At 24.7% G+C, this 12,921-nt stretch overlaps 1 protein-coding gene and 1 long non-coding RNA gene across 5 annotated transcripts; one reads left to right on the top strand and one right to left on the bottom strand.

The window, feature by feature from the left end:
- Nucleotides 1-2,034: 2,034 nt before the first annotated feature.
- On the bottom strand, nt 2,035-8,529 carry LOC551934. Of its 4 annotated transcripts, none has more exons than XR_001703169.2 (4): nt 7,869-8,529; nt 5,637-5,739; nt 3,662-4,026; nt 2,035-3,021 (listed from the first exon to the last, which is right to left on the bottom strand). XR_001703169.2 is itself a non-coding variant. In XM_624318.6 (4 exons), exons 1-4 carry the CDS (start codon nt 7,869-7,871, stop codon nt 2,960-2,962), a joined length of 453 nt encoding a protein of 150 aa, XP_624321.2. In that variant the 5' UTR covers nt 7,872-8,523; the 3' UTR covers nt 2,035-2,959. The 4 variants fall into 4 exon arrangements, 2 of the variants coding, with proteins under 2 accessions (XP_624321.2, XP_003251089.1); XM_624318.6 differs by having other exon boundaries at nt 3,742-4,026; nt 7,869-8,523; XR_001703168.2 differs by lacking the exon at nt 5,637-5,739 and having other exon boundaries at nt 7,869-8,526.
- Nucleotides 8,530-9,633: 1,104 nt separating this feature from the next.
- On the top strand, nt 9,634-10,734 carry LOC107964500. The gene is made up of 2 exons (XR_001703104.2): nt 9,634-9,966; nt 10,491-10,734. It is a non-coding gene; the product is annotated as an uncharacterized LOC107964500 (long non-coding RNA).
- Nucleotides 10,735-12,921: the final 2,187 nt, after the last annotated feature.

Here is a 12,921-nt window from a genome sequence, read left to right as displayed (position 1 = left end):
ATCAAAATGTAAAACGTTACAAATGTTGAATCGAAATTATTTCGCTAATCTTTATACATTATATATTTTTTTTTTTTTTCGTTAAGTTAATTATCATTTATAATATAAATACTGTTAGGAGCTCAATGCTGTTTACTTGTATTCATCCTCTTAATTATAGTGACGATAAAATTTTATTCGTATTTAAATTGTAGCAAAAGTCTAATACATACGTGAAACAATATTATTAAATACTTGGAACGCTAAAACCTTACAAACAAAAATAAAAATAACACGCTAACAAACGGTATCCTTTACACGAGATCATTCGTCAGTCGTTTATTGTTACACGCAAAACATTCTGTTGTTATATGTATATTTACAATTCTATAGTTAAAAGATCTAAATGTTCTTACTGTTATTTGTACAAGTTCTTATATCAACATAGATAAAAGTTATTATTATTATTACATGTACACAATTAGCGCACTGTACATTATTAAGAACAGAAGTTTTATCGTCGAAAAATATCATGTTCATTCATCCTTTTATCAATTTAAAATATTGCAACAAATATACAAAATATGCATAGGAATGATATACGTAATAAATTACTAGCTTTATTAATTTATATCAATTTCAATTTATTTTATAATCAATTTCAAAATTATTAGGATTTCACTTTTTTTTAAAACAATACTTGAAAAATAAATTGAAGGATTAAGTATATAAATTTATATAAGATGTTCCATCGAGTTTAATTTACGTTAGTACAGTGTTCAAATTGAGTATTTTACTACGTATAATCGAAAAGTATATATTTTTTTTCATTATATAACTTTATTACTTGAGAGAAAAATGCATAAATACATAATAAATAAAATTTTATAATCACAATAAGAAATATCAATACGAATTCAATATACATCTTCAAAATAATTTATATAATTTATCATTTTGTATAGTTTTAAATATTATAAAATATGTTTCTAAACGTATCTTTTAATTTATTGAAAATATAAAGAATCTTTTTTATAAAATTCTTTGACTCAAACAATTGCTTTAATTTTATCAAAACATAATACAAATTTTATATTTTTTTTATAATATCACTATTTGATACATCAAATATCAACAATCAAATAACATGTATTGCAATTTATTATTAATTATATATTCAATTACAATGAAATATACTATTTCATATTAAATATAAATATAAATCACATTAACAGAAAAATCATTTAATCTAGAGTAACCAATTCTATTTGTACTATTAAAATATTTTGTGTATTCAAAGCACATTTAGAAAATTAAAAGATGTGAATATTTCGTTGCTGTAATTAAGTTAAATACTAAATATTAGGAACATAAATATATATCCTTAGGCATTTAATGAAGTATACTTTGAAATTGGCAAGATTACAAAAATTCTAATAATTTAGTAATATTTTTTTGTTAATGTGAAAGAAATTACAATTAAAATTTCTATTGTAAATACTTGATGCGATAAATATTTCTTTTTAAATAAACTAAATATAACAATTATATAAAACATATGGAATTTATTAATAATAAAGAGTAAAAATATTAGTTTTAAATGAGATAATATTAGGCCAATGTTAGACAGTATATAGTAATCAAAAATCGACAAGATTTTTGATCTTTGGCTGGAATATCGTACTATATAAAACTCAATATAATTCATTACATATAGTACTGTCATACTATTATATATCTGATCTATTCTTTATAAAATTTTAACCTTTCCACATCCACAAATATCTAGCGATACAATATGATTTGTACGACATCTCGGATGGAGAGACGTTTAAGAGACAAATTTTATGTGTAAAAATTTGTTCTTAAAAATATCTAATGGTTTTTATTTAATACTAATCTTTTCGTTAAGTCAAAATTATTTGAAGATTATGATGGAGAGTCAAGGTCACTTGAAGATCATGATTAAAAAGTTAAGGTCGTTTAAAAGTCATGGTGGAGAATTATTTTAAAGATTATAAGGACCCAAGATCACTTAAAGGTTATAGTGAAGAGTTCATAACGAGATTTTTCTAAAAAAAAAAAAAAAGGCCCGTGAAATATCTCATACATGATATAACATAAATAATATAAAGTCAAGAAATATTTCATTTGTGGATGCGAAAGGTTTAATAGCAAAAAAAAAATTGAATATATTTAAGCATGTATTTAAAAAAGTTTGAATTTGAAACGATAAATCATTGCTAAACGATAAAAAAAGATGGAGAAAAATTACCGACACAAATGATACGTGTATTATTATTTAAAAAAATGCTCCCTCCTGCCTTTTAAAAACTTATTGTATATTTTTATTAAATCCTAAACGCAGCATACGCACAACGTGTAAAGAATTATATATAGAATAATTATACATGTAATTATCCCTGTTAACCATATCCGCAATTTACAAGACACCCATGGATATGCATACGTATAAACATACTATATGACTATCATTATAGATTTCACATCAACGTGAAAAATTTTTTTCGCGACACACCAAATAATTTCGTATTGTACGAATTTTGAGTATTAATAGAACTCGAAATATTAATCGAGTACTAATAATTATTAACCATGTAAAGGTTACTAAATCTTCGACATTATTCGTTTAATAATATCAAACAACTTGATATTGCGTCATATTAGTAATCAGTTACAAACAATAAGCTTCAATTTCAATAACATATTCACGTATTTGCATTATACTTGTGTGCATACATGTGGCTTTCTCAAGCGACCTCACCGAGTGTATGCACCAACATAGCGACGAAATAAACTGTGTGCGTGTAAAGTTTGAGATCTAGTTTGATTTGACACAAGAGAAAAACAGTTTTCGTAATATTTCAGCAACTTCCTGCAGAACTTCAAACGACACTTTCCTTATTGTGTGTTTACATTATGACCAATACCAATTTATAAAAACAAATCCAGAACCGTGTCAACCTTGCTGTTTTGAAGTACCCGGTGAATTTGAATCTTGACTGCTGTTATTCGTTTGACCTGCAAATTGGTCGTGTAAATACAATTTAATTTAAAATCAATATCAAATTACGTAGATAGAATTTAATTATGGATGCAATATTTATTTTTGCTAATATATATTTGTTCTTAAGTGAAGACTAATGATTAAGATTTTCATGTCTTTCCAGAAAATTATATAGATATTGCACATAAAATATTATAGTACAATTAATAAATTGTTATTCATTTATACATATGTATAAGTGTATATATATATATATATTTGAAATTGATTTTTTAAATAATAAATTATACAAAATTTTATTCCATATTTTTGATTAATTTTTTACTTTTATCACATCAACTCAAACACAGCAGAATAAGACTTTTTTTTTTTGATTTACTCAATAAATCAATAGAATTATTACTATATATTTTATTTACATAATATATATTATCTTCAAATACTTTTATTCATTATATTATATGCAGTTCCTGTGTGTTCAAATATTAATACATTTATATGGATTTATCAAGTTATATTCCACACTTTTATCATAAATATATTAAAATTTAATAATCTTAAATTTTGCTCAGAAATTCATTGATCTTTGATCATGAAAGATATATAAAAATTCTACTTTTATAATCATATAAATAACAAAGAAAAAAGACGCACCTTGTATTTCTTATTTTCCTGTTTGTCATATTCGTGGATCAATGAAACAATCAAGATAATTTACTGCTCATATGGCTAACCTGTTTCCATGGTGAGCTCTTCAAAACGATCTGGCAAATCCAACATTCCTGTTTCTGCATGGTGACTCAAGATTTCCGTTAGAGCATTTCTCCTTCCAGTTCTTCCGGTCGAAAGGAACTCTTTTGCCCTTTCATCAGTCTCATATGCGGTTGGGGCGCGCGTACCACGCGCATACGTCCCTGAACCATTTCCTGTTGCACCAGGATCTTTTGTATCAGGTCCATTGCCGATCTCCTCGGGACTGATTGGTCCCGATCGTCCCGGCGTTAGCATCTTTTTCAATGCTGTGAATCATGAATGTATCCAATTATTTTACCTTACTATTTCTTTTCAAATTCTATTATTTTTTTATTTAATTTTTTATCCTTTTTTTTTTTCCTATTTCTTCCAAATTAAGTGGTTAATGTTATGAGAAGGCTAATTCTTTGTTTGTACAAGTAGTAAAGGAAAAATTAATTTATGAATTTGAATAAGATGATTATATACAGTTGCAAGAAAACAGTTTTAGTCAAAGTAAATAAAATATATCTCTCTAGAGATAATTTGATTTAAATAAGAAGTGGAAATCAATTTATAAAAACTTTGTAGAAACTTAAAACTTGTAATTTATAGAAACTTTAAAGTGAAATTCTATTGAAATAAAATTTACCTTATTTAATCTTTCCATATTACATTGGTGTATAGGAAATATTTATTTATTTATCGTAGATGAATTTTAATTAAGAATAGAATTTCTATATTTTTATAAATCTAAAAAAATTACTGTAGATTCGATTTGAAATAATAGTCGATTATTTATTACAAATTATATTATATATAAACAATTAGAAATAGTATAAAAATAGTTTTCATTCGATTCACTCTATACGCGATAAAATTTGTTTTTTCTTTATTAAAAAAACACTTAATGCTTAGACACAAAAACAATTAATTTCAAAATGATTAAAAGCGATAAATTTATCTTTGAATATAAGTTTTAATAGAAATAAATCGAATTTCCTTATTATATATAAAAAACATATTTCTAAAAATAAAATAATATTTTTATCTCACAGATATATCTAATACGATTTTGTCTCACGTATTATTCTTTTTCTTTTTATTACAACAAGATAAGTCTGCAAAATAAATATAGACAAAAGATTTTTTTCAATATATCTTCAATAAATAAATATATTGTTCAACAAGTAAATATAATAAAAGTATTTTAAAATATGCAAGAGATTAGTTATTTTAATATTTATATGCAATTTATATATATATAATATAAATAAATAAATAATATACATATATAAAAGATTAAAGAAATAAATCATGCACGTGATCACATTTTCGACATATATCTATTTAATATATTTTATATTATTTTTAAAATATATTTATATTTTATAAGTTTATATCGAAAAAAGTAAAAAACTAATTTTAGTTGGTAATATACTTTATGTTCTATAAAAAGATATACCAATAAAAAACTTGTCAAAGAATAAACAAGAATCTGCATTACGCATATTCAAAATATTAGTTTCTCCAATTCCTATTTCAAAGCAAATATTCCAGTACGAAAATATTCAAATATTGATATTTAATTTTCTTTAACATTGTACGATATGATATCAAAAAGTAGGTCGTCTCATAATAATAGATAGAAAGTTGAATATTTTATCGATTACTTTTTAATTTTTCTCATATTTTTAATTGTATTTTTCTTCATAGTTACATATTTTTTTACAAAAGAGTAATTACTTCTTAAAGATAAGATAAAATCTTGTTAATAAATTCATATTATGAACGAAAAGAATCGAGGTTAATCAAAAAATATTAATGCCTCTGTTAGCATAATTAGTTAAGTTAAAATTAGGTGAAATTTAGCACGAACATTCTGAACAAAAAGTACCTTTTTCATGCACAAGACGTTTTCTTCTGTATCCTTTGAATGTCGAATAACCGAAAACGGCAAGGTAATTTCTCCCTGTCACTGATACTTTGCGCAGCTTCACCTAAGTATTTTTTTTTTTATACTATACTTTATTTAAGATTAAAATATATTGTATTAACAATAAATATAAATAAAAGAAAGAAAACAAGATGTATATACAAAATATTTATGAAATTATAAATTTTTGATTCATTATTTAAAAGAATAGTTTATTAAATTATTGTAACTTCTGTAAATTATTTTTTCTTTATTTTTAAATAAGAATTTATTAAATTTGAGTCGAGTAGTTTGATTTTTAATAGGATAAAGAAAAATATAAAATTTATAAATGAATTTAAACATTTAAAATAATGTATGATAATACAAATGTAGTTTAATATAAAATAATTCATTATTTTTTTTTATTTTGATTTTTTTACAAGAAAATTTTATTTTTATTTAACTTTTTTATCGATATTTTATTGATATTTCATAATATATCAAATATATCATTTTTTAATTTACTTAAGTGTATTAAAATTTTAATTTAACATTTTATTTTAAGACTTATAATAAGACTTAACGAAAATGAATTATAAAATAAACATCTAATTTGCATTTGAAAAAATAAAAAAAGAAAGATAAAAAATTTTTTAAAGAAATAAAATTACTTTTACCTATATAATTTGTGTTCTGCAATTTTAAGAAAGAATAAGTAATGTTATTTCCACAGATTGTATGACATGAGCTTTCTTTTTATTGATCTACTCATTAATATATATATATATATATATATATATATATATATATATATATGATTTTTATTATTTTGTGATTTTTTTGCGATTTTTCATGTGATTATTCTAGGTCATAAAAACACGCAGAAACCTTGCATTGAAAAAAATGTTTGTTCACAATAACATTTAATTAGTAGAACTTAATTAAAATTCAACTATATAATTCATATGTGTATTGAATGATACGTTCAAATAGAGTATCACGCGATTAAAATAAACTTTGAATATAAAATTATATATATAACAAATTTATGAACAATTAGAGAAGATAAGAATGTAAAATAAGTATAGTAATATATATATCATTATTATTACATATATCATTATTTTGAACTAATATAAATATTTAAAAACATCAATGAAAAAGAAAAATGAAAAAAAATATTCTGATTTTAATTATTAATTTACAATAAAGTGTTTATATTTTTTAATTGATTTTCATTCTTTAAAAAAAAAGATTTTATTTAAAGATTAGATACAAGTGAGTTTGCTATTTTTAGCAGGTCAGGTGGTCCTTCACGTGATAATATACATTTTTATCGAAAAATTGGAACAGTGGCCATGTATTTAAAAAAATATATTCTGTAAAATACGAAACTTCAATAAATAATAAACATTTTAACGAGATAATTTTAATAGAAAAAAATAATTTGTTCAAAAAATAAATTGAATTGATATCGAATCTTTTATATCGAAAAGTAATTTTTCGAATTTTAAATAGTTTAAATAAAATTTATAAATAATAATAATTAATAGTTTAAAAAATAATAAAAAATATATTTGATTACTATAATAATTAATCTATTTAATTTTTAATAAATATCATTTCAAAACTATTTGCAATTATTTATTTAAAGAAAACAATAAAATATTTGTTGACGTATCATTTTTTAACGACATTACTCCTCGAATCTACAGTCTTATTCATGCAATAACCCTGAAAAGTCAGTGATCGATTCGTACGTATACTGCGTACATACATAGTTACGACAAAATATGTATATCTTACGTCAGTACCACGTGCTTTGACATGAAATTTGACTATAATAGGCACAGGATATTAAATCTTACGATTAATTTCGTAATATCGTATTGGTTACCAATAGAATCATTACATTTTAAAAACATTTACTCTGAAGTTAATCAGCCATAAATTTAATTTGTCACGTAAATATAACTTTCAGTGCGTATAAAAGAGCTACATATCTATATGTACAATGGTAGACAATAACTGAAAAGAATGGTATTATAAAGAAAGATAAAGACAGAATGTCGATCGAAGTGGGGAACACAATAATACTTTATCGAAAACAATGATAATAAATTACAAATATCAAAATGTTTCAAGAGAACATTAATGTATATGAGCAATAAGAAATGACGCGACAGATGACGTAATAATTCACAAACTCACCATCGAGATGTTGATAGCGTTTCTCTTCCGTGTACGTAGTTAGGTATCTATCACTGAACACTGGGATAACAACATACGCTTCTGCAGTCAGAGCTTTACTGTCAGCGTGGGTGCTGTGAGTGCTATACAGCATGCATGCCAGTTGTAAACCAACCGTCTACGAATCGATACTGCGCGAATCAAAGTACACAATCATTTCACAAGGAAATCGTTTAATACAATGATATATATGATGCACGAAACGAGGAAAAAATTGCGAGTAAGAGAACAATGGCCAAGATGTGCCAGAAAATTTGCCAAATGGTTTTCAATCGATGTACACGATTACGCACACAATATACGCGTCATCGAAACGAACAACACAACGGTTCGTCCACCATTTGCCGGCCAATCGCAGTAGCGTAGTAGTGACGTGAAAAAGAAAGAGAACGATGACCACGACGAAGATGCTATCATAATTTTTCAACCGTCGCGTCGCTGTCTGATTTCGGTCTGCCTATGCTCATGAAACGAATAGGTCAGGGTGTTCACGACCACCGATGTTGATTTTCTTTGTATCTGTGTGTCGTAACTTCGGCATTGATGCGATCATTGCCGAATATTTCCGATAGTTACCGAATAAATAATTAAATTTTGGAAACCGTGATTATCTATTCTAGGAATTTATATTTTCTCAATAATCGAAAATTTTATTTCTCTATTTTATTTTCCAATTATATTTATTGTAACACAAATTATATTTTTTACTTAAAAGATAGATTTGAGGATGTATATATATTTATTTGAATAAATGTAAAAATTTAAGTTAAATTTAATATTTTAATATTTTTAAAAAAATTGTATAACTATACAATTTTATATTTTCTTTTTTATGTAAAAAAATTTACAAATATATGTTATTTTAAAATCACGTCTTGCTCAGTCGGACAAATAAACAATATGTTGGAACTTATGTTGGAACATAGTGCCATCTATCAGAATCAATAATAAGCAGAATTTTTGAAAAGTTTGTTATTTGCAATAAATTGGAAGTACAATAATTTATAATTTGTCTTTGTTTAAGCATACTATAAGCAAAGCAATATTCAAAATAATAATTGAGAAATGCAAAATAATTGAAAAATTCATATAAAATTTTGATATGAAGTAAAGTAAAATAAACATGAAAATATATAATTGTTGAAATAAGACTTCCATTTTTAATTTTATTGAGATTACATGATAAATATGATTGAAAAATTGAAATAACAAAATGTTTTTATTATTAAATATTATTATTAACCACCTAAAATACTAAATAAATTAAACGTTATTCATAATATTACAAAACAATCTATTACAGCTATTATAAATATCACATTTAATCAAATATTCAATATGCATCTTATTACACGATTCTAATGCAATCTTTGTATACATAGATTTCTATTTGACAAAAGGAAATCATTTTTGCAATCGAGGTCAAGGATTTTAATACTTACATATATATGTATTAATATACATTTAGGCCATAAAATTTTTACATTTTTCTGTTAAAAAATATTCTTAAATTCTCTTAATTAAAAAATTACGTATATCCATGCTATATTGAGATCTCTTTAAAGATTTTTCATTATAAGAATATAATTAAAGATATTCTAAAGATTAGAAAACTATTTTTGATTCAATTTCATAATAACATATTTATATTATGAAAAAAATAGTATAAAAAAAATTTTTGTTGATACTTTTTTTTAATAAATACATTTTCTTATAGAATCGACGAAATGATTTTATTCTTTGAATAAAACGAAGTGCGTTAAATAAATTATTCGTGTAACGAATCGAAATTTTCCTCAAACTTTTCTCATGCCGCCTTTTATAAGATTCGGTACATTACTCATAATCGTCACGTACTTTGTGTAACTGTATAAATTTCAAACTGGACAATGCGGAACAGAAGGTGGCCATGCCGTCGACGAATAATTACGTAAGCGACGCTTTCGTCAGAATTTTTCTTCTTTGAATAAGTGCGTGAAGATACTTGAAAATTTTATAACGAAAACGAAATGAAGTACAAAGTAAATCATTTCATTAAAAAAAACTAAACATACTTGAGGTAGGTTTTCAATTTTTGTTGAAATGTTTCACAATATTTTTTTACCCTTCTAATTTATCGTTTCAATTAACAAAATTCTTTCGAATTTGTTCTAATTTCTCATATTATTGATCAAGTTTACTATATTTTTCTTACACAAGGATAATCTAATATTTTAACCATCGGATAAAAAAGATAGAATGAAATAAAAAGAATTAAATTATTTTTATAACCTAATCAAATCACGATACTTAACTTATATTTATAAAATAATGCATTTTTCAAAATTTCACGATTATAATTCGTTTCACAAATTTTGCATAAATATACGATATATCAGATAATTGATTTCAATCAATTTCAACAATATATTAATTTAATTTATCGAGACATATCGCTAACCAGATTCATTTTCAACTGTATTTCACACGGTTGAAACGACATTAAGTTCGATTGTATTAAGTTCAATAACTTGTACATTTACATGCGAAATGTTCTATCCAGCTTTAATTAAAATAACTAACATGCTATGAGTAACATTACAGTGCAGAGAAGGACAGTCGCGCTATATGCGCTATATGAATCGACAATGAATTATTCTCACTTTTCTTTGGCTGGCATTCTCTCGCTGATCCATTGACACATAAAGAGCGTTGTGGATTCGTTGATTTTCGTCCGCTCGTACGTCATACTTTCGTATGCACCATGCTCGAGTGTTCGAATAATTGAGTTCGCGTGCTAATGCATGCGGAACTAACTGTCGTACAATAAATTATATTTACAAATGTATATCGTGTATATTATTGCACTTTTTTTTTTTTATTTAAAAATTGAAAAAAATATTCTAGCGAGAATCTGATGAAAATACATATACGAAGAAATACACGTGTAGAAGTAGCTATTAAAATGCAGCTAGAATGTTTGATTTTTATTTGTATTCGTTGTACGAATTCAAGTTTAAGGACGTTTCAATAGTTTTCTTTAAGAATGAATTACTTCGTCTCCCCTGAATTAAACATATATTGTGTACATTCTTCTTTCTTTCTTATATTTATATTACAATGTGAAAAATATATCGTAACTTTGTGTTAAATTATAATTGTGTCCGAAAGTATAGAATCGATACAATTTTCATTAAATTTTAAATTGCGGAAAATGAAGAGAATCGAAAATCTAATTTATGGAGAGCACGCGTTAAATGTGTCGTAACAATTACTAAAGAATGCAACACACAAAAGGGGCCCCGACCCACTCTCTATCGTAATTTACACGTGTGTAACGAAGATAACGTATTCTTCACGAATGATTAACAGTTTTTTTTTTTTTTTTCAAACTGTAACTGTATGCAAATAATAATAATAAAACAAAAAAAAAAATCGGTAAGCTTCAATGGATATATTTTTGCATATTAACTTTTTGTTCCGGTCATCCCTTAAATTTTCCATCTATTTTATTTACTTTATCCTTTATCCTTTGTATATTATCGTTGCATATGCACGCGTGACAACATGTTAAATAAAGATATATCTCGTTCATTATTCATCGCAACTACGACATCATAAAATTGAAATATATCTTTATCGTAAAGATTAATTTATTATTATATTATCTCAATATGTAAATTGTTTTTCACTTGTTAAAATTATTGAAATTATTATAAAATTACACGTCGTGGTAAAATGGTGATGAATGAAGAACGAAGAAAAAAATAATGAAAGCATCGTATTTGATTCTGAGACAATGCGCTACGATAAAGTATAATCGCGTTATAAAATACACGATGAAAAAAATATAATTGAAAAAAAAATTGGAATTTTCAAATCAGACATCAGCCATATCTCATAGTGTATAATTCAACGTGGATACAACATTTAAGATTTCAAGAATAAAAATTGAGGAAAAAAAAAGAAAAATACAATGGTATATTAAAAATATTTATATTGGAAATATATGAAAATATGGAATATGACGCATGATATTATTGATATTGTTCTTCTTTATTAAAATGTTACATGTATTCATTATAATTATTCATACAATGAATTAATACATATTTATCATAATTTATAAAATTTATTATTTATTTATATTTGATAATTCCATACGTATAAAGAAGGGAAAACAAAATTAAATCACATTTCACAATTACACAGTTTCATCTCCTAGTTCCTAGTACTTTCATGATATAACATCTAACGCTAAATCATACACTTCTTCTTCTAAAAATCTGCATACTTTCAAACAGAATACGACAAATATGCTAAAAGCTTTGCCAACAAGAATGGAATAAAATATACATTATCTTTATTTTTTTTTTCTCAAATTTTCTTTTCCTTTTTTTTTTCAATTAAAAAAATAGAGATAGAAAATAGAAAATGAATAAAAAGGCGTATAATTAAACGTGTCGTTTTTTTTTCATGAAAACCAACAAAACCTTATCGCTTGTGCGATTATTTCAATTCGAGAATTTGAGGAAGATGATCTTTCGAAGATGGTTCAGAGTGGGAGAAAAAGGAACTCGGTATTCACCCCTCTTCTTTCGCCCCATTCCTGATCCGCAGGTGAGTTCGTCGTCGTTTCACGATCACTCATAAAGCTCGCCTTCGGACGATCAAGCAATACAGAGTCCGTGAAACATTCCGGTGGCGCACTTTTGCAAATTCTCTTTTCACTATTTTATTGTCTTTTTGTTTCTCTTCTTTCTTTCTTTATCTCAAAACGAAACGAATATATACGTGTCGATCACCCGAGAGACAATTTGTGAAGAGTTTATCTGTGAAGAATTTCAATATTGATCTCGTTTCAACACAAACATTTTAACATATAAAAGTACTCTCAATGTCGAGTCTAGAAGATATTATTTAGTTTCTGTGATTTTTTTTTCATATATATAAATAAAATTGGACAACGAATTTAAAATTTTTCTCGAATCACTCGATTCGTATTCTCTTTTTTTTTTTTTTTTTTTTTCCAAAT

This window comes from Apis mellifera, linkage group LG5 (genome assembly GCF_003254395.2).
Source record: "Apis mellifera strain DH4 linkage group LG5, Amel_HAv3.1, whole genome shotgun sequence".
NCBI lineage: Eukaryota > Metazoa > Arthropoda > Insecta > Hymenoptera > Apidae > Apis > Apis mellifera.
Note: the sequence above shows the minus strand (reverse complement) of the source record. Positions and strands in the feature narration are given on the sequence as shown.

What these genes read in the sequence shown, in the direction of transcription:
- LOC551934 (XM_003251041.4), bottom strand. Translation starts at nt 8,001, where the DNA reads ATGCTGTATAGCACTCACAGCACCCACGCTGACAGTAAAGCTCTGACT. An exon ending in ACGCTATCAACATCTCGATG is followed by an intron (nt 4,027 to 7,868) that starts GTGAGTTTGTGA and finishes CATGATTCACAG; the next exon opens with CATTGAAAAAGATGCTAACG. An exon ending in AGAGCTCACCATGGAAACAG is followed by an intron (nt 3,022 to 3,741) that starts GTTAGCCATATG and finishes ACCAATTTGCAG; the next exon opens with GTCAAACGAATAACAGCAGT.